This window comes from Micropterus dolomieu, linkage group LG03 (assembly GCF_021292245.1).
Source record: "Micropterus dolomieu isolate WLL.071019.BEF.003 ecotype Adirondacks linkage group LG03, ASM2129224v1, whole genome shotgun sequence".
NCBI classification, from domain to species: domain Eukaryota; kingdom Metazoa; phylum Chordata; class Actinopteri; order Centrarchiformes; family Centrarchidae; genus Micropterus; species Micropterus dolomieu.
This window is the reverse complement of record NC_060152.1, coordinates 13,927,958-13,955,620: the sequence shown is the minus strand read 5'-3', so window position 1 is coordinate 13,955,620 and position 27,663 is coordinate 13,927,958. Positions and strand designations below refer to the sequence as shown.

Sequence of the window (27,663 nt, the reverse complement as noted above, 5' to 3'; positions counted from 1 at the left end):
TGTGAAACGGTTTTAGGTGAAACTTGGTTGTTACTTTGCATAAGCTTCTATTTCAAGCTATGAGAAGCTGTGAAGAGGTGGGACCAGCGGGCAGAGGCGGGGTGCTGAGAGTGATGTCACAAAGAGGGAGGGGTGTGTGACGTAACTCTGGTATATCCAGAAGGGAGGGGAAGGAGAGAGGGAGGGAGAGAGAGAAAAAGGAAGCTCTCCGATAAGTTTTTGTGTGTATTTGTCCAAAGTTACTTTCACAAAGCATAGGAATGATTGGAGGCCTTGTCGGGATCAGCATGCCGAAGAGAGAGATCTGAAGGCAAGGACGGACTCCGGCTTGTCAGCAGTTGTGCACAGCTGATGACAACATCAGATTATTAACACTTTCTAAGGCCTTGGGCCTCGAGTGGCTACAGAGAGGTAAGCAAGTCACTCTTCCTCCTCAGAAAATAGAACATGTAGGTTGAATGGACACATATTTACTGTCACATTCATGCAATGTCTTCCTGCTTGTGAATGGATGGTTTCCAGAGAAGCAGAAGTGTCTTGTGTCTGAATTTAGTGGTGTGTAACTTACGCTTGTTGGGAGTACAGGAACAGAACGGCTGGGAGTGTTATATTACAGCAGAGGGGGATCTACTATAACATTCACCAGCGTTTGTGTCAACAGTGTCCAAAATAAACAAAAAAGTAAAAGGACGTGTTGATTTAGTACTTCCTCTTCTGATCCCTCAGACCCTGGTCAGAGATAAAGAGAGACGATGTCCTCTGACTTGGACTCCAGTCTCACCAGTATTGACTGGCTACCTCAGCTGGGAATCAGCAGCCTGCGCTCCGGGAGAGAGAGAGGAGGAGGAGGAGGGGAGAGGGACAAGAAGAAAGACCGAGCGAGGGAGAGGGGAGACTTACTACCTTCTGTGCCGGACCCCTCCCTTTCAAACTCCAAGGGGAAACCCCCTCACAGCTACGCCACTCTCATCGCCATGGCAATAGCAGCTGCACCTGAGAGGAAGTTGAGTTTGAATGACATCTACACCTGGATCAGTGACACTTTCCCCTACTACAGCCGAGCTGGTCGTGGATGGAAAGTAAGCTGCAATGTAGAACAACAACAAATAATCAGTGTACTAGAATAGTAATAACATTGTTACTAAAGGGTTAAAGTAGTTGGTTTGTTGATTTGTAACCATTTTAATATTATTTGCATAATAAATTTCATTATGTCACTTTGTGTCCTCTACAGAACTCCATTCGGCATAATCTGTCCCTTAACAAATGCTTCAGGAAGGTTCCTCGGCCACAGAGCGACCCCGGCAAGGTGAGTTACTACTATGATGTGGATTTGTGCTTTTGCATTATGTGTGATGGAAAAATGTTTGCTTAAAAGAGCTAAAGATAGAAATGTGTACTGTATTTCAAGGGTTCCTATTGGACGATGGATGGACCCCCAGAGGTGAATCAAGTGAGGGCGCCTAAACGTCCCTATCCAGAGGAGCAAGAGGAGAGGCAGGATGTAAGTTGTTTAAGTTCACTCACTCAGCCATCAAACCTATGTTGTCAAAATGTCAAACAACCAAAAGTGCAAGTACAAGTTTGTGATTCTGGCATTGAATCCCTATAATTTTTTACTGCACTACAGACAGCTGTGCTTACTCATTTCTTGGCAAATTAAGATTTTAAATGAAAAACACCTGATAAAGAATGAATTAAAACTCATCAATGTTCCAGTTCTCAGAGGCATTTTTGCCACATTTGATTCCTGGCAAAGATGCCAGATGTTTTAGTGCTATTTAGCCATGCATAGTCTGGTTTTGGTTTTATTTGGCCCTGGTTTTGGGTATATATGTGTCTAGGACTGGGCAATAAAACAATAATAATTATCACAATATAATTTTCCTCAATAAGAATATAATAAATGTTCGTCAATAACTATTTGGTTTAATTAATTTAATAAATTTAATTTTTCTATTAAATTGGTCAAATTATGCTAATTTTCAGGTTCATATTCTTATTTAGGGGTTGTACCAGAACAGGTTTACATGGTTTCATTTTCAAAAACCACCATATTTCTTGTCCTACTGCACAATGCTGCAGCTCCCCTTTTCACCCTGTGTGTTGAACGCTTCTTTTAACTATGGAGGGATGCATCTCACTTCTTCTATAAGATCTTTGTTGGGAGTTGCATATGTGCACTATGTCGTTAAGGAATACTAGCCAATCAGAAGCAGAGTAGGGCGGGTCCTGAGAAGCCGTAAACACGGCTTCGGTTCAGCTGTATATGTTCACCTCACCAGGGGTGCATTTCCCAAAAGCATTGTTGCTAACTGTGGTAGCAACCTCCTTGGTTGGAACTATGCACTTGCGATGCAACTGTTTCCCAAAACCCTCGTTCGAACTATGGAGGTAACTAAGTTGGTAACTTACATGGTACGAACCATCCTTAAGCCATGCAGGTGTCCCGTGTTCTCCGAAACCATACTTCCAACGTATGTTTGCACCAACTGTTAGTAAGTTGCATAGTTCAAACTACAGCTCCTGACCTGTGGTTAGATGCTCCTGACCTGTGGTTAGATGCTCCTGACCTGTGGTTAGATGCTCCTGACCTGTGGTTAGATGCTCCTGACCTGTGGTTAGATGCTTAGTTTGTGACTGATAGCAGAAAAGGCAGTGTTAGGAGGCAGATGTAATGTGTTTTAAGCAGGGAACGTTAGATAATCCTGCTGTACAAACATATTTAAGGTGAAGATATTTTTAAATTAAGTTGTTAATGTACTTTTAAATGTATTTGTCAGATCATGAGAAGGGTTGCATTATTTCAGTACCGTACTTAGTAGCCCATCTGTAGACCATCTACGAAAAACAGGTGTTTTTCTCACAGATTACCCATCTGTTCACAATAACTTAATGTAATATTACTCACCCAGTATTAAGGTTAAAGGACAAAATGACAATGTAAAGACAAGGCTTTTAATATTACCTTCATTTATATTTCCAGGCCTCTGAGGAAGATGGGTGTTCTCTAGTCTTCATTACAAACATAAATATAAAAAGAGAATTCATGAAGGTACTGTAATGAATAAATCCCTGAGAGCTTTCGTTGCAAGATAAATAGAGAACTCACAGGAGTCAAACCCCTGTCTGTCTCAATAGACTACACTCCTGAGCACAGCCACTTATCGCACTGAGCTATTGTCAAGACCTAGATCATTTGTGGCCAAGGGATTGATTACAGTGTTAAAGTGTTGACGCGAAGATACTTGCAGGTTAAACCTAGCCTATTGAAACTATTTGTCTTGTAATCATGTTTTTCTTCTAAGTTATAGCCTATAGTTAGGCTAAATAAAATGATTAGGTTAGGCTATATTATTTACTATATTGTTGATTTTCTTGTTATTGTCGGTATGCCTATAATATAAAAAGCTTAATAAGTTAGCATAATAATGTCACTTAATATCGGTGACAACTGACATATTTAGGCAGAATATGACGTTTTTGTGAGTTTCGTGCTGTGAAAGTCAGAAGAACACACTTGGAAACATGTTAGTTTGAACTACATTGGTTCAAAAAAAATGTAGCCCCCTACCCTACACCGTCACCTACGGCGTAGCCTGACGTGCACCTCCTCAAAAATGTAACTACACGTCGAGTCGACACGGACCGTAAGCTCTGTGATTGGTTGGCTTGGAAGCCTCGCAATTCCTCCGAGCCGACAGGAAGTGCTCATGCTTTGAAGTAACTTTTACTAGCGGCCAAAACGGCGGCTGTAACAGGTTGATCAATATATGTGACCATCACAACCCGAGCGAAATGACTCGTTTCATTATCAGAATGTGATCCATTCGGTTGATAACATTTGAAAAGGCTACACCAGCTGCACGTTTACAATTTTACCTCCATTCACACGGACACACAAGTATAAATGCCTGGCTAGACCCTACGCAGGAGTATAAATCAAGCTTAAGCACGTGAGGAGAGAGAGAGAGAGAGAGCACAATGCTCACAGCTTCAGGGCTTGTCCGCAACTTCTGAATTGTCTCTAGCAAAATTGTAATCAATAGCCTACATTTAAATGTTGTCGGTCAGTGTCTAGTCAATGTATTAACACAAACGGTTGACAGTCACCGCAAAGTAGTGAGACAATATCATGACACCTGACCGCGACACAGACACCTGACGCTCTGTGTGCTGCTGTCTCTGTCCCCCTCGTTGTGAGACACTGCTGTTTCACTGTTTCCAGTATGCCTCATTCCCTCTGAAGCGGCTGTGAGCTGCACTTTAAAAGTGAACATTTGTGTGGAATCGTGGTGATATTTCTGTCTGATCACCAGTGTTTTCAGTGTCGGTTTTCTTTCTCTGGTGATGAACAGTGCTCTCGTCTCATCGAATAGGTTACAAGTGAAATTATATTTTTTTATAAAAAAATGCACAACGATCGTCCCATAAAGCATAGGTCAATACTGACATTGGGCTGGCCCAATCACATCTCTAAGGGCCTATGTCCACCAATGCGTTTTTTGCCAGCTGAAAACGCCACCTGCTCTTCTGAAAACGCCTAGCTGGGAGCGCTAGGGTGCATTTTGGAGGCGCAGTGTTTTTTTTCAAGACGCGGTGGTTGCTATGATACATAATTTCCGTGGAGGCGATGTGCTGCAAGTAGGGTAGCCTACTTAATTTTAGTGAATGTAAAAATGTCACCACAAAGTACGTAGGCCAACTTGCTCTGGCCCTTGCTCTGCATGAAGAGAAGGCTGAAACATGAGAGCACAGTACGTGGGTTCATGAGGAAACACCTCGGCGAGTATGCACATCATTTCGTTCAAGATCGGATATGCTCGGTGTAGTGTTTGTACCGCCCCTCCTGCACTGTGATTGGACGGCTGGGTAAAAAGTGACAGTGACAAGCGCAGCGTTTTTTATTTATTATTATTGTTATATTCTGAATTATGACCTGCCACCTATATTTTGTCCTTCCCTTTATAAAACTAAAGACATTTCCACCATAAATTGGTGCAGAAAATTTTACTTAATTAAAATTAATTAAGCTAATTTTTCATTGAGGTGAAACAGTGCCATATGCACATTAAGAAAGACTTTAGGCTACTTCAGACATGCCTGCATGTATGTAGACTCAGCTGGGATTAAATTGTATGAGAAAGGTTGGTCTACAGGAGAAACATATCTGACAGCAATACAGAATGCCTGACAGCCTTAGTGCATTATATTACACTATATTTTTTTTATTTTAAATTGCCACCTCAGACATCCCTTAATTAATATTATCAGTGTTAATTATTATCAGTAGAAATTATAAAAATCATAATAAATGTAGGCTATATATATAATTTACTGTGGCTTTATAAAGTACTTTGGGTAGACAGCAATGGGGGGTGGGGGGTGAAAACATGAAAGATTTCTGGGATGGGCTAAGCCCCCAATGTTTCCAGAGCCTGGAAACACCCCTGCATCGTGCCAAGATAGTTCAATGCGACCTTCCATGGTTGTAGGGGAAACACACCCTAGTTTAGCAACATGGACTGGAGCAAGAGTTTCAGAGCAGTGAGCTGTTGTTGGGGTTTTTTTAACTCTGCATTACGGTAACAACTTTATGTCTGTTGACTGACTGGAAGTTAGCTAATGTTTGGAAGGGAGAGAAGAGGCAGCAGGCGGAGATCTTGGGCCTCATGTATAAACGCCGTGTAGGGGAGAGCAGGGTATGTTTTCACACTTTTCACACTGTCTAACATTTACTGAGCACCGTACATCACAATGGTACAAATGTCATACCAAATGAAAGAATGAAGTCTTGGGCAGAAGTTTTGTATTCATTATGTCTTCCTATCTTATCTCATTATGGATCTTTAGACTGTTAAATAGAGAGTGTGCACTTGTGACAATTTGCCCCATCGGCAGGTAAGTTGTCATACTGCATTGGGTAGGTTGTCACACTGGATTATCAAACAGTTAGAACACTTAATTGTGAATATTGATTTCAATTTCAAATTGTAACCAGAATTAAAAAATTAAATCCATCAACACTCAAGCCTAGAGAATTTGGAAAATAAATAATTTAATTAAAAACAAAAATGTTGGCAGAGCACACTTTAACCTCTTTACTTTGAACTTTAAAATCAAACGTTCTCTGGAGTGCAAATAGATCTATGGTAATTGAATGTAATGCTGCAGATAACTTACTTTAACTTCTTAACTCAACAGATGTGGTGTTAAACTTAAACCACGTCTTCTTTGGAATACTGTATGAAAATGGCTCCACATAGATGAGGCCAAAAGAGATGTCAGCGGCTTGTGTCAAAATCCTTAGCTGTACTTCTGATTGATTTGTTCTTCAACTTCACCTGCCTGACTGCCTTTAACATGTAAGGTGGTGTACTGCCATTCTCTGTCTTCAGTTGATAATTTTCTTCCTTCCTTCAAAAACACATTCCTCCTTGCAATTACAAATTTATTACAAGCTTATTTGTCTACTACCCTTGTTGCCTAACTAAATTAATAACTAGTGTGTGTGTGTGTGTGTGTGTGTGTGTTTATATCTACTAACACACTACATGCCTACGGTATAAGACTGTATATAATCTGTGAATTCAGTCTTGTCCAGGCATATGGCTGCTGCTGTAAACTACAGTGTATAATATTCTATTTACAGTATCATTCAATACTAGTGTCAGAGGTAATTATACAATTTCACATAGTTTTTTGTGCATGTTATATGTGTTTATTTGTACTGGCGGAACTAATCACATGTGAAGACTAGCCCCAAAGTCATTGAGACAACTTGCCCCAAACTGACATATGTGCTAATGTTGAAGTATCAAAAGACACATTATTCTCTACTTTGTGCAAAGTTATCATTTTGAACATTCACACCTAATAAGGTTGGAATACATAAAATGTAAAGTGCAAATGTTTTACTTTTGAAGCAAAAAAAATAAATAAAATTGTGCTCACCTCAGATTAGAGTGACCTTGACCACATGTGAACAGGAAGTTGAACATAGAAAAAGAAGTCACACAAAATGGCTATTTGATTTTTGTCATAGAGCCTCTAGTGATGGAGTTATGAGCAGTGTGACAACTTACACATGAGACAAATTACCCCGCTCTCCCCTACGCACATTAGGTACGCTGGTTTTCACGCACACATGGGATGTATAAAAATGAAGGTGACATGAGAATGTGCCGGCCCAGGCGCAAACTCTTGAGCTGCCGTGAGAATGTGCGGACCCTCCGCAAACTTTTGTCTGGCTCTGTCAGTGAACTCCAAACTGCCAAAACTCACAAAATGTTTCAAAATAAGTTTCCACTGCAGTTACTGTTCATATGTAATTTAAGTAGCCTAGTCAAGCAACAAAATAATTACGTTCGTTAATACACAATAAAAGTTTGATCATGTAGGCCTATGTAGTGTTTTAATAACAAAATAAAATTGAATATCGGAGGAATAGATAATGATGCTTCTCACATTTAATCACTTTATCATGTAAACATTCAAACCAGCAGTTTTATTTGTGCTCGTTCTTGTGAGCCATAACTATTCCTTACTGTACCTTAAAAGAAATAAAAAAAGCCAAGTGCCAACTCAGTGACTGAGTGTCAGTGTAGCCACTGACACTCAGTTGTGAACCTGCCAGCATAAAGCCAGGATAATGTCAGGTGGCAAGGTGCAGGCTGCCTTTCTCCGATGTTAGACGTTTATTAACTCGGCTAACTGATGGAATTATCATGGTCATAAAAATCCGAGATAACCTCAAATAACATTGAAGAGATCGTCGGTAGTTCATATCATATGTGAAAATTTAGTTTTCAGTTTAGTTTTCGTGTGTAAAACTGCTGCAGTAATCAGACTGTCAACCGCACAGAGCGCACTGAGATGCGGCGGTGGCGCACAAACAGATCTGCCTTCTCACCTCGACTCACCCGGCACATCTTCACCACCTGCACATATGGACTGTGTAAATAAAAAATGTGTGGAAATAAAGCCAGGGACATCTCTCACACAATCGCCACTCTCCATCCTTATCATCAGTCCTTATCACGATGCAGGCCAAACATAAAACATTAAAACATTAAACATTGTGTTCACCTGTCAAACCTCCATCATTTTGGACAACGCGAGTGGAAGGAATACAGGAGTGTCCATTACAATTTCCTGGCCCATGATGATGACTGGCTAATACTTCGATTTAGATTCCCTGAAGTCGTGCTCTTGGATCTGTGTGCTGAACTGGGTCCAGCATTAGACAGACCACCACTCTGGTGGAACCGTGCCATCCCGGTACAAATATAGGCTATAACCACGGTTTCTGGTAGTCGGCTGGTGGCAGCGAGAGTGAGCCGACATGTGTGTCTGATGTGGTCAACAATATATAGTGTTTACCTTTCTAACTAAAGCCTTTGTTTAGAATAATATAACTATCGGAATCTTCTTTTGTTTGTCAACAAGCTGCATCAAACAACATGTAGCCTACTTTCCTAACTTCCACCCCACAAGCACCTGGATTTCTGAATCAGAAAAAGTCTTTTCCTCTTTTTTGACCTCCACTTCATGTCAGACCATGTTTTCTTTATTTCAGCCAGTATCAGTAGGTCTGAGCCGGGTGTACTGACTGACTAACACGAACGCCACTCCTTCATTGCCTTAGTTGCTGATCAAAGAGTTCAAACCATCAAATGAAATATTTCTCCTCTCCTCCACTTCAGTGATCAGCACCTCGATCTCACACTCAGTTTCTATTTTTAACTGTTTTGCAGCAGGTTCGGCCGTTGTTATTTGGACCTTAGGAGGTGACGCTGGCGTATTTATGGTGATTTGCATAGTAATTTATGGGAGGCTCAGTTTCATGTTGATTGGGATGTATATAGGAAAGGTGCACAGGACCTGGCGTACGCCTTTTTTTATGTGGATATTTCGGTGCGTACATACTTTTCAAATTCTCTGAGTAGCCATCTTTAAGTATGAGAGCTGCGCAGTCTTTTATACATGAGGCCCCTTGTCACTGTGTGCTGCAGCTCAGTGTATTTTTCCCTATGGTTTTTCCACCGGTGTTTTTGAGGGCGTATCCGACAAGGCCAGCATTATGAGGCGCAGAAGAAAAGGCTGGACTACAAAGGAGCTTTTTTCAGGCAGTTCAGAGAAGTGTTTTCTGTGGGAGATGGGAACTCCCTTTGGGGTGAACTTTGGGCTTTTTCACTTTGCAAACCTATTACTTGCACAAAAAAGGTGTATAACTCAATAAAGGAGAGGGGAAAAGGCAAAAAGCACTACTACTATGGCCTCTTTAAAATATTTATTTTGTTGAGAAAAAGAGGCCTGAAAAAAGATTAACTAATCATATTAGTTGAGAAACATTTTATTATAGTAGTTTTGAATGTTGTACCTCAGATTTGTTAAGTGATCCAGAGTTTGGCATCAAGTGTTTGTCACATTCTGAACATAAAGAAAAGTTTAACTACATAATTAACAAAATAAAATCTGCCTTTACTTGAAAGAAATAATGATTTGACATATATGGTGATTATTATCGATATCAAATGATTTTTAAATCAAAAGAAATGTTTTTACCTTGACAACATTTTTGGTCATACCGCCCAGCCCTAAATGTGTCTCTGGGATTATTGTGTCCACCACAATAAAATGATGAATGAAATAGTGTCATTTGTGGTGCTCACTGCATTGAAAAGATTTACATTTAAAAATCAACACGAACATGTCCATCCTGGACAAATATGTTGGTGATGAATTGTCCATTTTTGATAATCTGCAGACCTTGCTGTCAATCATTTGAATAGTGAATATTTTCTATGGAAGAAATTGTTCAAATGACAACAGCTGACATAATTTTCTATCTTTTTTTGTATTGGGGTGAAGGCAGAAACCAAATCCGGGCAAAGAAAAGCATGGCTACGTGAAAAGAATGTCTATTTTTCATTTTGTGATTTGGGTGAACCGACACTTTAACTCGAGTAAACTTGAGTTTTGCTACTTTCTGCTTCTTACAGGATTTAAAACCACCATTACAAATAGTAACACTGTGCTGTTACAGGTTCCTGAAGTACCGGGGACACAAGCAGAGAGAGGACCCTCTCCTCATCAACCACAGCCAACCTCCCACACGGACCACCAGCACCTTGACACAGAGCCACTGGGAGCCGTCCAGCAACAGTCAGCCCAGGCTGCCTCCCTCTCTCCTCCCCCATGCAAGGTAGAGACACTTTCTCCCCTCTTTCTCGAAGCTAGGTTTATTCTTGTTTAAACAGCACCTACTCAAATGTCTTGTCTTTTATCTTCACAGCAACCCTCACCTTACATGCCAGACCCCGTGTCCAGCTTCCCTACCCCTCACCCATCTCTCTCTCCTTCAGCTGAGCTCCCACCTGCCGCCCCCATGTCCTCCATCAATTCTTTCCCACTTCCCCATCCACCCGGCCCCACTTTTCCCATCCCCACCCCCTCTGCTACGCATTTATCTGCACCTTCTACAGCTGCTCCCTCTTTCTCTAATGCCACTCTGTCCTTTCCTGCCATCTCAGGGCCCGTACCTGTTTCCACTTTCTCCTGCACCCCTAACTTGGTGCCTGTGTCTGTTTGCACTGTGTCAGGAGCCACTCACTCTTCTGTATCGGTTGTCCCTCCTGTTGTCTCATTAACCTCCTCCACTGATCCTCCGCTCCGTTTCACCTTTGATGAGATGAATTTACCAGACTTGTACGCATCTTTCAAGTCTCTCTTCAAGACCATGCGAGAGAGGGGAGGTTCACAGTGTAAGTACGATGTGTGCTTGGGCGTGTTTTGTGTCCAATAACTCAATAAAGTGTACATTATACACGTAAACAGCTTGATGAATGACTTCCTTGTTGTTCTTTCCAGCGGATGTTGCTCCCCTGGCTGGCCTGAGCAATGACACTACCCCACTGCACACTCCAACTCTGCTACCAATGTCTCCTCACCCTGCACCTGCACCACCTCCACCAGCTGCACACCCTCATGAGACAGAGCGCGTTTCGCAATGCAGTGAGTGTCACCTTACCCCATCTGCCCCAGAAAGGCTTGAATTGTATTAAACCCAGCAACATAACAGGGAAGATCAGTACTTTCTAAAGTGACCTTCCTCCCTTCCACTTTAGCTGTGCCGCCTGACTGGTTCAGTAACCCAGATTCTCTGAAGGAGAGCTTCCGCATCGCCAGCCATCTAGACTGGGCAAACATAGACCTCTCTGGGCACCCAGGTCCGTGCTATTTACCAGGTTCATGTTTAAAAGGTCGCTTCACTCCAATGACAAAATAACTTAAACTTACCTCTGAGGGTAGTTTGGGTTTTATCTGCTGAGGTTTTGAGATGTCCCTCTCTGAGCGTTAACTCTGCTTAATCTACAGAAACAGTCTTCATAGGACAGAAAATTAATTGGTACTTATTTTGATTATTGATTAGTCATTTTCCCCAGAAAAAACACCAAAGATTTTGTGGTTCCACTTTCTGAAAGGTGAGAAATCATGTAGAGCATTTTGTTTTTGCCAAAACAATCAGCAGATTATTTGATAATGAAAACAATCCTTAGTTGTCGCCTGAAATCACTCAGTGGTGTCAAAATGTTACCTTAAATGTTATTTTCAATGCTGTGAGCACCACCAATGAAATGTCAGTCGCCTGTATTTGGAGAAATCTCAGACACAGATAGATTTCAAACCAGATAAAAACCAAGACTATCTCCATCACTAGATACTACTAGAAGAAAATTTTAAATTTTTTTGCCAGTTGGGTGAGCTGATCCTTAAAGATATTTGTCTTTTAAAGCTAGGATGATGTAATTTACTAGCCAGAATACATAATTAGTGGAAGATAACATGGTATGAAGACTGCAAAGTGGTAGAAATGTTGACTTTACTTTGCCCGCCTTGATAACTTTTTTGTTCTAAAAGGCGCTCACTTTCTGTCATCAGATCTGCTGGAGAGCATGCGCCAGGCGGAGCTCTGCGACTGGGCCCTGGACCCGGCGCTCTTCACTTCTCTGTGTGACTCTCTGAACCGCTTCTTCACTCAGAAAGGCATGATCACCCCTGGGAATAGCTCCCCACTCGCCCTCGGTGCACCTCACTCCTTACATGTCCCACCATTCACCACCAATCCACCTCCTACCCTTTCCAGCCTCATTCACCCCTCCCCCCTCCCCTACTCTCCCATAGTTCATCCCGCCAGTGGAGCTCAGCCGCCACGGAGGGCTCTGCACATGCAGGGACAGGGACTTCAAAGACCACAGCTAACGCAACCTACAAACTCAGCCGGTAAGACCTGGACATCATGTTCAAAAAATGGCTTTCTTTTGAATAGTCCTTTTTTGGTGTAAAACATTTTGCTGAAGCTAACGTGAGTCTTAAGTAGTTTGAATTAGAGAAATCAGGTGGTTATCTATCAATGTTAAAGTTTTTTAGCTTTTAACTCTTTTTCCTGCTATCCCTCCACCGCAGTTGTATACTAACTTAGTCCGTTTCTCTTTCTGTCTCAGCTGGGCTGCAGCCTCAGTCTATGACACCACGACAGCGTCCTCCATTAAAGAATCTGCACAGCAACAGTGAGGAGTTCCAGGACGACTTTGACTGGGATTCTCTGCTCGTTTGACCCTCAGTGTCTGTGTGGCGAAACAACCAAGACTGAACTTTTCAGAGAAATTTGACTGCGCTAAACTCTGTGAAGACGCTGGGTCGCCGTTACGCATCTTGAAGCTTCTCTGAGAGCAAGTTTGGGATCAAGTGTGTCACGTGACAGAACGCTGTATTTCAAGGTTGAAAGAGTTGTAGATGTTTTTCACCTTTATTCAAATTCATGTGCTGTAATAACTTTTGTTTAGCTTTTCTTCTCCAGTTAATTGGCAGGGTGTTTTTTTCCTGTTGGATTGTAGATTTATAAACGTGTTCACCATAGAAAATAAAGTGTAAATTTATTTTTGTCACTATTGAAATCTGTAAAAAAAAAAAAAAGAAAAAAAAAAAAGCATATATGGCCTGTACAGACATAAGCATTAACTACAGAGCAAGTATGAAACAAGCCAAACACACATCCTGTGTTTTTGTTTTATTTCATAAATTCCTTTTGATTCTTTTTTCCATTTTACTTTTCAAATGTGAATGTTCACAGTCATCACCACACGAATTCAACCTTACCCGATAAAAGAGATATTTTCTTGTTGATATAAAATAACAATAAATTCATCAAACTAAATTAAAAGAACAGCATGAAGCATGTTGTCAAGTCCCTGGTTTTTTTTGTCTCCTTTCATTCACTGAAACAATTGTCTTTTATTTTTCAAGAAGCATCAGTATCTCTCCCTCCCCGAAGGACAAAGGGATGAAAGACAAGGACAGTGGTGCTGTGGGACACCTGTTCACCAGGGATCCCGTATGAAATGTGTGATTGGAGAAAAAAAACCTAATGCTTCTGATTAATAAAAAAAGTGTGAAATAAGATTGGCAGAGAAATGTGTGACCCTTGTAATACCTCATTTGAAATCCCAACATTAAATAGTATTAATACAAGTAACAATTTTTAAAAACAAAAATAATGAATGTCATTTGTTCCTTTCTGAGTCACTGAAATAAGATCAGCCACAAGAAAAATAGACAGAGATATTGACACATTTACACAGAAACAGGCATTTGCACTATTGCATACTTACACACACATAAATGAGCATTCATATTCTCATTCACACATTCAACAAACATCCCATAATTTCCACCCCCCCCATTAGACAACAGGTGTCAAAGCTCTCGTTAGTTTTCTACAATAATAATAATAATAATAATAGGAAAAACAAAAAAGTATTTGATTTAATTGGCATCATCGTGTGATTTTCCTTGTTTATTTGTTCCCAAAACTTGGAAAAAAATAAATTACATTTAACATTAAATTAAATTAAAAGTGAAATATAGTTTAAACTATTTGACCACATTGTGCCTGAAATGGTACTGCAGGTTTTTCAGTCCGTATCTCAGTGTGGAGTTCATTAAAAATCATCCTTCATGCACTGGTTTCATTTCAGTGATTCAGTGTTTGTCTTCATTCTAGAGGGAGAAAAGAGTAAGAGGCAGGTACAACTGTTTCTCTGTTCAGTTTGTTAGTGGCTATGTCCCCTCTCCTTCCATCTCTCTCTCAGTGCAGAAGTAATAGAATAGAGTGACACTACTGAAAAGGTCTCCTGCTCTCACAGACTTACCTTCATCTCAAAGAAAGGACTGGGGAAAAAAAACAAAAAAACATGAAGAACGATACAGAACAGAATAAATAGATCTCTATTTCCCGCCCACAAACAACCCATAATGAAATGAAAGGAACTAAATATGGGAAATTATTTTGAAATGAAATAATGCTTTCAAACAGACTTTTTGATGTTTTGTTTTTTTCTTTAAATATAGAGATGTACACATTTTTCTTTTTGGACACAAATTGTGTTGAGGGGGATGAATGAAGGGGGCAGCAGGTACGACAGAGGAGGTTGAAACAGGTGAGCACAGTAGTGGTGACACTTCCTCAAAGAAGAAAAGGGTTGGTGCTCGCTCCTGTCGTTCCTCCGCCTCCTACTGATCCTCCTGCCCCCATCACTCCTCCTGTTCCAGTGGACCCACCCAAAATCAGCTGAGGAGGTACTGCACCTCCGGGCCCCAACAGAGCAGAGCCCGGGGGACCCATAGGCGAGAGCCCGCTGTAGGGCATGCCCATGGGGCTGGCCTGCATCATGCCCAGGCCCATTCCTGGGGCCCCCATACCCACACTCATTGGCCCCATGCCCATTCCTGGTTGCACCATGCCCAGCAGGGGATTGGGAGGCACTGGACTGGAGCGGAGGCCGCTCAGGCCAAGTGATGAGGGCTGAGGTGAGATTGAGGACATGGGTGGAGCCACTCCAAAAGGGTTGGAGGAGGCAGGTGTTGGAGAAACCCCCCTACTGGAAATGGTACTGCCTGGCGTCACTGCCATGCCAGGAGCAGGAGATGAGCCTGGAGGTCAGAGGTGACAGTTAGACAATATTATGTGACATGAACACAACATTAGAGCTGCAACAATGAACTGGTTAATCCATTAGTCAATCAGAAACTATACTGATAGTCAAGTAGTTGTTTTGGTCATTTTTGTCTTGCAAACATTCCAAACACACTGAATATGTTAATCAGACTAACTAAGTACTTGTGGTAGTGCCCCGAATTTCTTCTCCTTCATTAAAAATTGTCTAATATTAATAACTTTATTAAATTGCCTAAAATATTTTCAATGTTGCTAATAATCTAACCTGCTCCTACCAGATCATAAACAATAATGAAAATAATCATTAGTTGCACCCCTATAACAAACTGTCATGGGGTACTCATGCATTCTCATTTCCAGTTATTATATACTTAGACAGTTAAGTCATTTAAAGGTTCCTTGTTTAGCCTCCTAAATGTTCCAGAGTATTTTATATTTGCATTTACATTGCCACAGAAAGGCTTTAGTTTAGTGCACCTCTAGAAAACAAGCGTATAGTTTGCCTCTGGGTCACCACAGAGCCTCCAACATGGTTGTTGGGTGGTTAACGGTCTGCTTTTGATCTGGGGCGTTCAGAAAAACCTAGCCAGTTACAGCCAAACCGTCTCCATACTGGTGAGTTAATTAGTAGTACATTTTAGTTCAAGACATTAAACTTGATCTTTTGAGAATGTATTTTAATCAAAAGGTATTTTTCTGCCAGATGCACTTTACTGTGAACAAGGCTAATTATGGCATCTTAAAATGTATACTTAGTGTGAATCTACACAGCTCTAACTACAAACACAAAATTCTTCCTGTGTGTCCCTACAGTTAACATGATAGCTGTTACTAACCTGTGTTCTGGAGGAAGGGGTTGTGTGCTGAAGAGGAAGAGATAGAAGGAGGCGGCGGCTGTTTGGGTTTGGGTTTAGATGACAATAGAGAATCAAGATCCACCAGCGCTGCATTGGGGCCGAGGAAGGACTCAGGAGTCTTACGTACAGGAAGTGAAGAACCAAGAGATGACAGGTCAAAAGGCACCGGAGAGCCTGTACTGTCACAGCCTGTTGCTGGGGACCCTCGTCGCTCTGGGTCTCCTAAGGGGGAAATGAAGGAGGAATAGCAACAGTAAATTAGACACCAATTAAAACCTTTCTTTCATTATATATGAAAAACATACTTCACACATACTAGAGGAGGATGAAATGTAAGACAGGACAACTGTTGTGTGTGAACGCAACTGAAAATCTGTGTGTGATCTATGAAAATCTGTTTAAAAGGGTGTTGCCAGTACCTCAGTGTTTGTGAGCCCATATAGCTTTAGGTGTGAATGTACCTGTGCCGTTAGTGTGTTTGGCGGTGCCACTCCAGATGTCGGAGGTGATAGGGTCAGAGGCAGGGACAGGTCCGTCCCTTGCCCAGGGGTCTACTGGCCCCCCCGAGGAGGAAGTGCTGGGTGGCACTGATGAGCCCCAGGGGTCGGCACTGGGGGGGGTCACAGCTACAGGGGAGGGGAGGAGACGCAGGGGAGGGGAGGGTTAACACAACACCTTACAGGTACAATACACAATAAGGAGGGATTAGGAAGCTGGGCTGGGTTCCAACACTTTCTCTCCTTGACCTCTGCAGTCCTACTAAGTTGATAGGTGAGAGCAGATTTCTCTTAGCCGTCCACCATGTTACTTTCACCTACTTAATATCTGATGCTCAGTGAAGGTAAAGGAGAGATAATAAGAAGCTACCTCACACATTTAAAAAGGCACAAAAGGGTAAGAGACGAGACAGCTCTGGTTGAGACACAGCCACAGTCAATCCTGAGTAGAAACAAGAGGATACAAATCCCTGGTTTAGACACAGAGGGAGAATGGATTTAACATGCTTGCTTCCTTCATTACATACTGAAAGCAGGTGAGTGGATGAGAAGATGTGACAGCATGAAGACATTGACAGAAAATGGAACAGGGCTTTTGTGAAGACAGGAAATGGAACAGTGGAGTGAAGAGGAGTAAAGGTCAAGAGGTCTCCACATCCTCTTTCATTCACAGAGCAGGATGCGGTTCTCCCTTTTGATACTCAGCAATGATTACATTGCCACCAACCTGACAGGCTACAGAGCTGCTACGTGACCAGTTTTGTAGCTGCTTACCCGAGCTTCCCCAGGGGTCGACGTTATTAACTCTGTTGGATGTCTCTCCCCAGGGGTCTGGAGGAGGGGCTATAGTGGGCGGGGCCCCCCCACCCCAGGGGTCAGAGCTTGTAGGAGATGTGGGTGACGCCACTCCCCACGGGTCTGTGGAGGCTGTGCCCCACGGGCCGGAGGCAGCAGGGGCAGGGACTGTGGGTGGAGGTGAGGGGCCAGCAGAGCCGACAGTGGCAGCGGCAGCAGGGCCCCCCCAGGGGTCCACGGCACTCAACTCCATCAGAGCGGCCTGTACAAGAGAATATACAACGGATTAATGTTCCTACAGCTGTTTTCAGGAAGAAAACTAAGGACACATTCGTCTCCCCTTGCTGAGCTTAGATAATGGTGTTGTGATAAGAGGAAACTCACAAAACTGAGAAGAAGGAAGAAGAATTTCAGACCAGGCAATTACATCAAACAGATGTTAAAAGAAATCAGAATTAACTTCTGACTTCTGTAAATTCTTAGTTCCCTGTCTGTGCAGTGTCAATGTAATTTGACAAAACTGACACAATATTTCTAGTCCAAGTAATATTTTTTTACTATTAATCCTCGATAATTAACTATTGTGATTTCGGGAAGCTGTGACATACTCTGCACTATGGACACAGCTGTTTACAGTCTCATTTTGTGGTTTGAGGGCCATCATCACGGAGACAGATTGTTTCTGCAGATATTTCAGTCCCAAACTGTCAGTTGTAACTTGCTCTGCCCTGGAGTATTATCAGGATGGTAGTGCTAACACCTGACCTAGTGTTGGGTCCCCAGGTGAGTGCCCCTTCTCTATCCCCCTACCCGTTCTCTTCCCCTTTTTTTGTTTTTCTTGGTCGTGTTTTGTTATGTGCATGAGTAAAAAAGAAAAGAAATTAAGAACCTGACCGCACTAAATGCCAATTACAGCAGCAATAAACATAATGTGAGCACACAGTTATCTTCTGTTTCTGAGTAAATGAACATGAAATTGAAATTCTAAATCTGATGCGCTATATCAAACGGATATTTGACATGACTTGACTGGCCTGAAAGGCAAATATAAATCTAAGCATTGTGGCTTTAAACACCAAATATCCCAGTAAAGCCCCATTTGGATATGAATTTTACATTATGAAAGATAGGAGTGGTAATGCAATAATTATTATAAAATTTAAGTCATTTGATCTCTTCCACATTCCCACACTAGCAAAGACTCAGCATCTGGTTTATTCAACCGCTCACGCTATTATTATGAATTTATTACCACTACTATTTGAAACATCTTGATATAATTTCATCTGTGTGGGCGATTTCATGGGACAGACTTAAATAACGGCTAAAACTATGATCAGGTGCACATGAACTGGGAGAACTGAGAGAGCTAGAGAGAGACAGGTAATGGTAGACACAGGTAGAGCTTTTACACGCACATCCTCAGGCTTCAGCTTTTCCCTCTTGCTCTCCTCGATGGCCATCTGCAGTCTCAGGTCATCACCTCTGCGCAGACGCTCTTCCTGCCAATCACACACACTGTGATGTCAGCAACCTGAGACGCACAACCTCAGAAAGCACACCACAGATACAGATTTAGGATCAGTTAACAATTCTACAATTAAAGCCTGAATCAATGGGAGTGGAAACTGAAAATCTGACCTTTAATCATCATCATCTACGGTCAAAAGAAAATTAACACAAACCAACCAATCCCTGCATTATTTGCAAGACTTTTTAAATTTTGTCTATTTCTCACAGTACTTTAAAACATGATCAAATCAGACAAATGCTTGTACTTTTAGTGCAGTTTCACACAGAAAATAAGAGCATCCAGGGTTGCTGTCACATGGCCACCTAAAATAAATCTGAGAACTGTAGAGCTGTTGTGGCAAGAATGTTTAGACATGGATAGGATGTGAATCTCCACCATAAACAGAATACTGAGGTTTAAACACAGTTTCAACCAACAGCAGCACTTTAGAGGCGGGGAGGGGCAGGAGACTTTTGCAGCTGTGGTTACTTTGCTTCCTGACACAGGCTGCCATTTTGAATATTCCACAGAAACTAGGCTGTTTTTATACCGTTTGTGCTGCTCATGGTTCACTTGCTCACAATACTGTGAATTAGGTACCAGTCTTTTAGCTTAGTGCAGTTGAGCTTCTTTAACACTCGGCACACCTACAGCACAAAAAGTTACAATACTTTTAAAAAAAAATTTTTAAATAAGGCGTGGAACTGGACCGAGTATTACATAACATAAAATGTTTAAAAACAATTCCTCAATCAAAACTGATACAGATCTTGCAGACCTTATTTCCTACCTCATTATAAAGAGGATTGACTATCAAACAGCAGAACTAATTATTCCATAAGAAAACAGGCCGTCTCAGGTACACAACCAAGCCTTACAGTGCTTGAAGCCCCTAAGTAACGATAACAATGGCATAATTAATGACCCTGCATTAGTTTATAGAATAAATCAGTTCAGTGATACAGAAGTTCCATGACACAAAACAGTTGCATACGACAGGCACACACGTTTTGCAATCTGTCAACACAATAAAAAGGAAGTTATCACAGCAGGAGATGTGTAACAGATAAGAAGAAGACAGTATTTCAAATCAAGACTACAGTTGGGAGCATGCGATCAGAGAGGGTAACAGGGAGAAAAGAATAATCAATGCTTATACACTCAGTGTTTCATTTTGTCAATTATGATAAATATTTGTCAATGCCATGCAGATTCAACTATTAAATTTGAGTTAATCAATTCTTTACTCGCTCAGTTTTCTGCAGTTACACCACGCTTTTTATAAGTGCAAGCACTATAAAAGAATGTGACACTGTACAGCAAACTAAATTATCTCAACAGTATTACTGCTGTCAGATGCAAATTTTGCTCTTGAGGAAAATGACATATGACAAATATGAGCATAAATTAATTAATTTGATTGATCAACGCTTGATGCGTGTTTGAGAAATTCCAATTGACGGAAAGACAGATAGTTGATGAGTGGCTGGCCAGTCATCTGGGCACACTCACTGCCCCTGACCTTTTGTTGCATGTCTTTGCTGAGTGTGATAGCATAGCGGAGCTCTGCGTCCTCCAGAGGGTCTCCGCTATTCTGGGGGGGGGGGGGGGGTCAGGCGTTACATGATGAGAGAAAAACTAGGTGCATGTAGTGAATAATATCAGTAATAGCCCTCTGTGAACACAGGTGACTGAACAGATTCAAACTGCAAACGCAGCTGTAGTTAGTTAAAGTTATGTTTTAATCCTTAGCTTAGAGAGCAGTAACTTAGCTGTGCCTGCCTTGAATATGCTGCTTTGTGTTACCTGCTCTGCCTCTTCTTTACTCATGGCTAAAGCCAGCTGGAGCTGCAGGTCTTCCTCTCCAGAGCTCTGTGGCCAGGCCTGCTCAGGGTCTGCCCCTCCAGAGTGAGAGCCCACTGACAGGCTACCGCCCAGGTTGGGTGCTGAGGGAGCTGAGGAGGCTGGAGCAGAAACAAATAAGCATATGAACTAATGACAACTTGTTTTAGGTTATCAACTACTCAGAGCTAAATGCCCTTCATGGTGTTGTGTGCCTGCCTGTTCAAATTGTAACACTGCATTTAAGCTGACTGAATCTTTTTAAATACTGCTTTAAAGTACCCATCTCACCGCTGGAGGTCTGTGCCATCTTCTCTTTGGTTTTGAGGGCGTGGATCCTCTCCTCTCTTAGTCTCTCTTCATCTTTCAGCAGTGTCACCAACTGTTTGGCTTTCTCTCGCACATTTACCCCCTGGAATAATACAGGTGATGGCACACAATTTCATGCTGAAAATTAGTGTACAGTTTTTATGTTATTATATAAATAGACACACCTTTAATTACTAATGCAGTTAGTTACATTGTGAACTTCACCGTTAGTCTAACAGCTTGCTAACTTACTTCAGTTTCAGTTATTAACAATACATAAAAACATTTTTTGCAGGCTTTGAAGGTTTGCACAATATGTCAGAAACTCTTTGTAAAATGTCCTTGAATGAAAAGTAATCACTTTAACTTTCTATGCAGCGTTGTTTGTGAGCATTGTGAAATGTACCTGGTCTTTGCCGTCCCTGTCTATGTACTGAAAATCCTTGAGGGTCTGGACTGCATATATGTTCTCTCGGCACTGTTGGGCAACACGTTCTGAACCCGTCTTAATCAGGTACTCCATAAGAGTCATAGCCTGGTGAAAATACAAATCACAACCAATGACCAAGTGTGGAAAACGTCTGGATAGTAAGGTAGTAGAAATGCAAATATTAAAACAGTTAAGCTACAATCAGTCCTATTAGATTCTACCTCGATTCACATACACAATGTACTTCAGGAGCGTGAAAGAATAAATAACTCAAGATCTGAAAACTTACAAAAGCTCAAAATCATGAAGATTACTATTAGGGTTGGGCGATGTCTACAATAAGACATCGGGATAGACGATGACATCTGGGCATGTGGGGGGGTAGCGGTCATCTTATAAAAGGCATGTGTTTCACACAGACTTCACTCGTAAAAAACTTGGTAGCCTTACGTTACAAGTCGTGGATATGGTGGACATTTTATAAGCAGGGACCAGGCAAAGCAGCAGTAGCCACACAGAGTGCAGTTGTTGGTTTTGATCATTTAATAGGCTACGTCATAACAAGCTGGCACACGGATCACCTGCTGCTGTGATAACAGATCGCGGGTGGAAATCTCTGGGAAAAAATAAGGGTCATGTTTCTATTGAGCCTATCTATTGCCTGTATAAAACTGGATGCACCGCACTCTAGGATTGTAAGCGGAAATTAAAGCACATGGCACCATTCTTTCTTTGAAATTGAAGGGACTACATAGTATATAACTTTCACACTCAGAATTTTGGTACTCCAATAACAAGAAAGACAATAAAATATTGCACTAATAGGGAGTGATTTAGGACACATCCTGTTGTCAGAACATCATTACTTTACACTGCAAACACAATACTGTAATACTGGTACCACTGCATCAAAAACGTATTGTGATATCAGTACATTGAATGTATAGCAAGAATATGTATTATGATATATCGCAACAACTTTTGTTTTTATCTTCAACACACACAAACCTTGTACACATGTCTCCAGTTCTTGCCGTGGTCATTGAGGCGCTTCCACACCATACTCATGATTTCTGAGAAGGCCACAACATTGTAGGTCAGATCAGCAATCTCTGACATCAGAGAGCTGCTGGGGCCCCATGGGTCATTGGATGTCGCCTCTCTAACCTGAACAACACAGCAAGGGACAAACTTAAATTATCCTCCATCCAAACTGTCCGTGATAAGAATAATTTTGGGCCAATACTTTGTACAATACAATTTAATGCTCCACAGTGTTCTGAGCTAAGGACTGACGCGTTGGAGAGTAAAATAATGAATGGATGATAAGATTTGATTAGCTCATATTTTGTATAACGAGGGGAAAGAGTGAGAAGGTTGCTTCAAAGAAATATTAGATTATAAGCAGCTACATTATGTCATCTATGCTGTAGAGATATATGGGCTACACTTAAGCCATGGGCATGGGTGATGTGGGTGTGAAAAAAATAAATAAAAGAGCGGAGAAGAAGAAAAGTCAGTTAAGCAGAGGGACACACAACCTTGATTTCAGCCTCTGAATAGTTGTGGACAATGTTCTTTACTTGTCGCCGTAGCGATGAGGTCGACATTGCAACGGTCTGGCCGTCGAGTTTTGTTGCAATCTGAACAGCAGATGGAGAAGAAAAATACAGTTAATACAAAACAGACAGCGGCCAAGGACATTGTCATTTCAATCAAAGACAATGAAAAATAAGACAAAGCAGATATTCAGCAACTGCATCGCTGCTGACAGTCAGAGATAAAAATTATTACTTATATCCTTTATCTTACTTTTCAAAGTCAAAGGTCTTTCATTCATAAAATATAGCTTTCAATTACCAATACCAGAAATTAATCTTAAATTCATGTGACTGCTCATGCACACCTGTTACACAAGAATGATGCAGAATAAGGGTCTCTCCTCTTGGTATCTCTTCGTTTGTCTGGCTTGTGAGCCACTCATTCACGGAGTACTATGTCTCAGTTTGTCTGTTTCTTCCCGTGGCAACATTGGGTCCCAAACCCACAGGCGCAGGAAGATGAAAACTACGGAGGAAGATTAACATTAAAAAAAGAAACAATACCCACTGAGGGATTTCTGCTAAATCACAACAAACGTACTAGTAGAAGCAGTGCTTTGCAATGTTTTAATATAGTTTTAAAAATGCCAATCTGTGTTTGTGAACCCTGCTCTATGCGCCTCTACATGTGTGACTGAACACCGTCCTGTAAAGCAACAATAAAAGTAGCGTGTACACCGGTGAAAGCTAAAGAAATAAAGTTGTTTATTAAATCAACTTTTTTACCACTTATTCAAATACGAAAAAAACAGACATCTGTAGAACATGATATTCATTCATTACAATACCTACATCCGAGGACATGACTGCCATTTATACTGATAAAAGTGAATACTTAAAATTAGGAAGTAAAATAATAAGTTATAAAAAAAAAATGATAGGCTACTAATATGATACAATTATTTTTTTAATTCATTTTTAAATGCTTCAAAAACAGAGGATCTACATTTATGTAAATAATATTTTGCCAGCAAAATCAAAAAGTTTTACAAGATATTCAGCATGCCACCATTTGTGGTCATGTTATCGTTCTCAAACAGAACTTAATTACGTCACGTGACATGCTCCAGTAAGAACAAATATTATTGAGACTACTACAGTTTGTTAACGGTGTCAATTAAAACAAAAAGCTTTGATGTTGTAGTTAATTTAAAGTTAAACAGGGCACCTTCATTTACTATTTTAAATAAAATATGTTTTAACGTGATAATTGTAATTTTCTCCAGTCACACAATTATTAGAATACTTCAGCCAGTTGCAGGCAGGGTCCACATGCACGTGTGTGCACGTGATCATGATGGTACCAACTCATTTTGAGCCAGGAAAACCCTGTCCTATGCCAATTCCAAATTAAGGACAAAGCAGATATTCAGAAACTAACTCACATGATTTGCTGCTGACAGTCAGAGATACAAAATATTACATATGCTTTATCTTACTTATCAAAGTCAAAGGTCTTTCATTCATAAAATAAAGGCTTTCAATTCTCAAAGAACAGAAAATAAAAGCCCTTTTTTATTCTTTTAAGAACAAGCACGTAATATGAACAGACCCAATAAAAATAAAAAAATAACTTGTGTTGTTTCTCCTACTTCAGAAAATATTCTCCTTTGACGAACCTAAATTGTAGCAGTGGGATTCACATTAGCTAAGTTGGAAGGAGCCATCTTCATTCATGCCAGTCAATAATTACTTTCACATTTTAAAAATCATTTAGGCGACATCTACAATTCTATCAGGGTAAAGCCATGCAAGAGTAGAACTAAATAAATATTGTATTTCTGAACAGAAACTGAATTTTGAACTCTGCAGCCTGCTACATTATAATATGTATCCTTTTGCTTAATTAAAGGTAACGATATTCTTTATCACTAGATTGACTACACGATAAACTATCATCTTGAACTTTAACTAGAATTGATTACTAAAGAAGAAACTATTATAAATAGTGTGGGTAATAATGAGAGACAAAGAGGTTGTAAGAGTATAGCAAGATTTTTTAAGCTAGCAGATGGTCTAAAGTTTTACTCCTATCAGCAATTAACAAGTCGGGTATAGAGTGAGCATGTTATCAGCAAAAACTGGACAACTGACCAGGTGTCTGGTGCAATAAATAATCGTTTCTGTTATGCCACAATGGCAGCAAGGTCTGAATTTGACATAAACATCATGGTTGCTGCTGGTGCTGTAACGGCATGCGGAGAATGATTTCGTGGAACAATATTGGATCCCTCAGCACCTACTGAGCATTGTTTGTATTTGATTGCTTACACAGCAGGCTGAAACATTGTTGCTGACCAGATGCATCCTTTGATTCTTTTCACTGTCACATTCTGCATTTTTTCACCAAATAGATGCTCTCTCGACCCACTGCACAAAGCTCTCGACAAATGTTTTTAGGAGCTAACCTCAACCTTAACCTTGGATGCGCTTAAGGTAAAGAGAAGTCTGAGCAAGTTCAGCAAAGGGTATTTAAGATAAGCATTTAAAACGCAGTGCTTGGCCACTCCCTCAACTGCCATCTGTCAGGGAACGAAGGGAGTGAAGGCGCAATCTCTTTGCTAAAGATGATAGATTCATCACACCCACTCTATGATCATTCCCTCCAATAAGGCAAATGAGCACTAGTAGGCAACTGAGAACCAGTGCTGCTCTCTCTATTCCCCCAGCCTCCAGCAGTCCTTCCTGCACACTGCACTCAGAATCAACAGTGACAAGGAAGTACACAGACTTACCTCTACACCATGTACTCTGATAGGCATGAAATTGTGAGCTTATTTTAAATTCTTTTTAGACTTTAGAAGACTTTTAAGTAATAGAAAATAAGAATGTGCTTCAGACCTGTATCTTACTGTCTTAAATAAACTCTTCCTTACTCTATGTCTGTGGATTGTTTTCAACAATAACAAGAGTAAAACATTTTATTAAAAAATTATATACATTTGGACATGAATATTTGTTCAGATTTTAAATCTACTTTGCCAAAGTCACAACTGTTCTGTATATTTTTGAAGTGTTATGTGCAATACAGATACATATAACTGGACATGTGTGTTTAGATTAGCAGGTCAATATAATACAATGTTGCATAACTGAATATAAGGCAACTATTGCAAAAGCCAGTTCAGAGACTCCTAAAGCTCTGTACCAAAGTTCAGACACGTTAACTAATCTTTGATAAGGGACATAACATGCCCTTTGTATCTCAGGCTTTTGTCTCAAATAACTCCACAATCTACTTAAGGTTTCATTAACCATGTCTACATCCTGCTGCTCTAAGAACACCTGAGAAAAAGACAATAACTTTATCGTCTACAGAGATGCCTTTTTAGATCAGCACACAGGCAGTTAGGTCAAGCTAATGACTGAATATTAAAGACCTGTTGGAGGCAAGAGATTGAGTATCAGCAAAATCAGTTACACCTCACCTATAGGTTATGATATATGTGCAAGATGAGGTTGCTTCCAGCCAAAGGATAACAAACAAGTGAAAAGAGTTAACGTTAGTATTAAAACTTAATGTTAAGCTAACTTATTCCTCCTATCACGTTGCACAGACCCACGAAGAAGTTACCCCACCCAGTTAGCCTGCACACACATTAACAGTCGCTAACGTTACAGACAACTGCAGCTTTCCCTGTCACACCTATCAAGTTAGCCAGCTAACGTAAACTTAGCAACGTAATAATCAATTGACGTTATGCTAGCTAACCAGCAACTTGCGCTGGGTGTTAGACACAGCGAAGAGTAAGGTTTCTAGACGCAGAGTTAACGGGTCCCCTGACATTTTACAAAAGCATCGTAAAACAAGTTTACGAAGCCAATTGGACAACCAACGTTAGCTGTCATCTGTAGTTGTTTGCATGCATTAGACACTTAGCAAGCAACTCTCCCATTCTCACCGAAGCTAATCGACACAGTTGGCTAGCACTTTGCCACCAGGGTTTGGGTAAAGTCTGAGTAAAGTGTCAACAGGGGTATTACAGAAGGGTGTAGCTGGGTACGAATTGACAGACAGACTCACTTAACGTCAAATCACAGGGGATGTCCTCGTAACAACATTGAATCATGCCAGACTAGAAACGGAGGTTAAGGTTACCTGCCAGTTTGAGTGATAACAGAAATCACTTGCTGCTGCTGCTGCTAGGAAAGAGTAGCCAGCTAGCAAGGTAGTAGTTAGCTAGCTAGCTCCTGCCAGTTAGTTCGGAACAGGACTGCTGGACTGTACAAGCTTTAGCAAGAACACGTCCAACTTCAGAACAATGTTGAATATACGCGCTTAAATTACAAGCCAAAATGTCAAGAAAAAATGACAACACACAACAATAAATATCTAAATCAAGTGTGTACTGACCCTGTTGTAGCTTTGAATGTACGAGGAGATGGCCGAATTTCCGCTTCCGTTCTCGACTACAGGAAAGACCGCACCCCCTGTAACGTTAGCTTTGTTTTCCTGGGATGGTAGTAGAAGCCTCATGAATTATTAATTTACTTTTTGACATCTAAAATCAAAATCGCAAAATGAAAAGATATACCAAAACACGTTTTGTGTTGATGTTAAAATCCTTCCAAGGAGAGATCGGGACGTGACTTTCGATTAGTTGTTGTTCGATTGGCCTTATTACCTTATTTATTCAAAAACCACCCACTGACTACGGGGCATGAATCATATCCTCTTCCATGCTCTTGTCTGTTGTTAGTTTAGTTTTTAAAAGTTTTTTAGTTTTGTATGTTTGTTCTAAAGGCCTGCCAGAGGTAAAATGACAACTTTGCTTGGGCATGTATCCTACACCCATATGA

The 27,663-nt window shown here is 40.9% G+C and overlaps 2 protein-coding genes across 9 annotated transcripts; one reads left to right on the top strand and one right to left on the bottom strand.

The window, feature by feature from the left end:
• The first annotated feature begins 198 nt into the window (after positions 1-198).
• foxj2 (forkhead box J2) lies at positions 199-13,237 on the top strand. 2 transcript variants are annotated; one of them, XM_046044608.1, is made up of 11 exons: positions 199-411; positions 727-1,079; positions 1,235-1,309; positions 1,412-1,504; positions 10,049-10,207; positions 10,298-10,766; positions 10,873-11,016; positions 11,130-11,231; positions 11,944-12,048; positions 12,187-12,285; positions 12,507-13,237. In XM_046044608.1, exons 2-11 carry the CDS (start codon positions 753-755, stop codon positions 12,617-12,619), a joined length of 1,686 nt encoding a protein of 561 aa, XP_045900564.1. In that variant the 5' UTR covers positions 199-411; positions 727-752; the 3' UTR covers positions 12,620-13,237. The 2 variants fall into 2 exon arrangements, with proteins under 2 accessions (XP_045900564.1, XP_045900563.1); XM_046044607.1 differs by having other exon boundaries at positions 11,944-12,285.
• epn1a (epsin 1a) lies at positions 13,058-27,415 on the bottom strand. Of its 7 annotated transcripts, none has more exons than XM_046044599.1 (13): positions 27,218-27,415; positions 23,169-23,329; positions 22,804-22,905; positions 22,271-22,429; positions 21,239-21,367; positions 20,806-20,935; positions 20,488-20,645; positions 20,204-20,275; positions 18,587-18,670; positions 17,148-17,430; positions 16,338-16,502; positions 15,856-16,098; positions 13,058-14,994 (listed from the first exon to the last, which is right to left on the bottom strand). In XM_046044599.1, exons 3-13 carry the CDS (start codon positions 22,870-22,872, stop codon positions 14,528-14,530), a joined length of 1,959 nt encoding a protein of 652 aa, XP_045900555.1. In that variant the 5' UTR covers positions 22,873-22,905; positions 23,169-23,329; positions 27,218-27,415; the 3' UTR covers positions 13,058-14,527. The 7 variants fall into 7 exon arrangements, with proteins under 7 accessions (XP_045900555.1, XP_045900559.1, XP_045900557.1 ...); XM_046044603.1 differs by having other exon boundaries at positions 20,815-20,935; positions 27,218-27,411; XM_046044601.1 differs by lacking the exon at positions 27,218-27,415 and adding an exon at positions 26,888-27,151.
• Positions 27,416-27,663: the final 248 nt, after the last annotated feature.

Coding starts and splice junctions, on each gene's coding strand:
- epn1a (XM_046044599.1), bottom strand. CDS start 22,872: ATGTCGACCTCATCGCTACGGCGACAAGTAAAGAACATTGTCCACAAC. Junction 20,646..20,805: donor GACCTCCAGCGGTGAGATGG/GTACTTTAAAGC, acceptor TTTCTGCTCCAG/CCTCCTCAGCTCCCTCAGCA. Junction 17,431..18,586: donor AAAAGCTGAAGCCTGAGGAT/GTGCGTGTAAAA, acceptor TCTCTTGTACAG/GCCGCTCTGATGGAGTTGAG.
- foxj2 (XM_046044607.1), top strand. CDS start 753: ATGTCCTCTGACTTGGACTCCAGTCTCACCAGTATTGACTGGCTACCT. Junction 1,505..10,048: donor AGCAAGAGGAGAGGCAGGAT/GTAAGTTGTTTA, acceptor GTGCTGTTACAG/GTTCCTGAAGTACCGGGGAC. Junction 10,208..10,297: donor TCTCTCCTCCCCCATGCAAG/GTAGAGACACTT, acceptor TTATCTTCACAG/CAACCCTCACCTTACATGCC.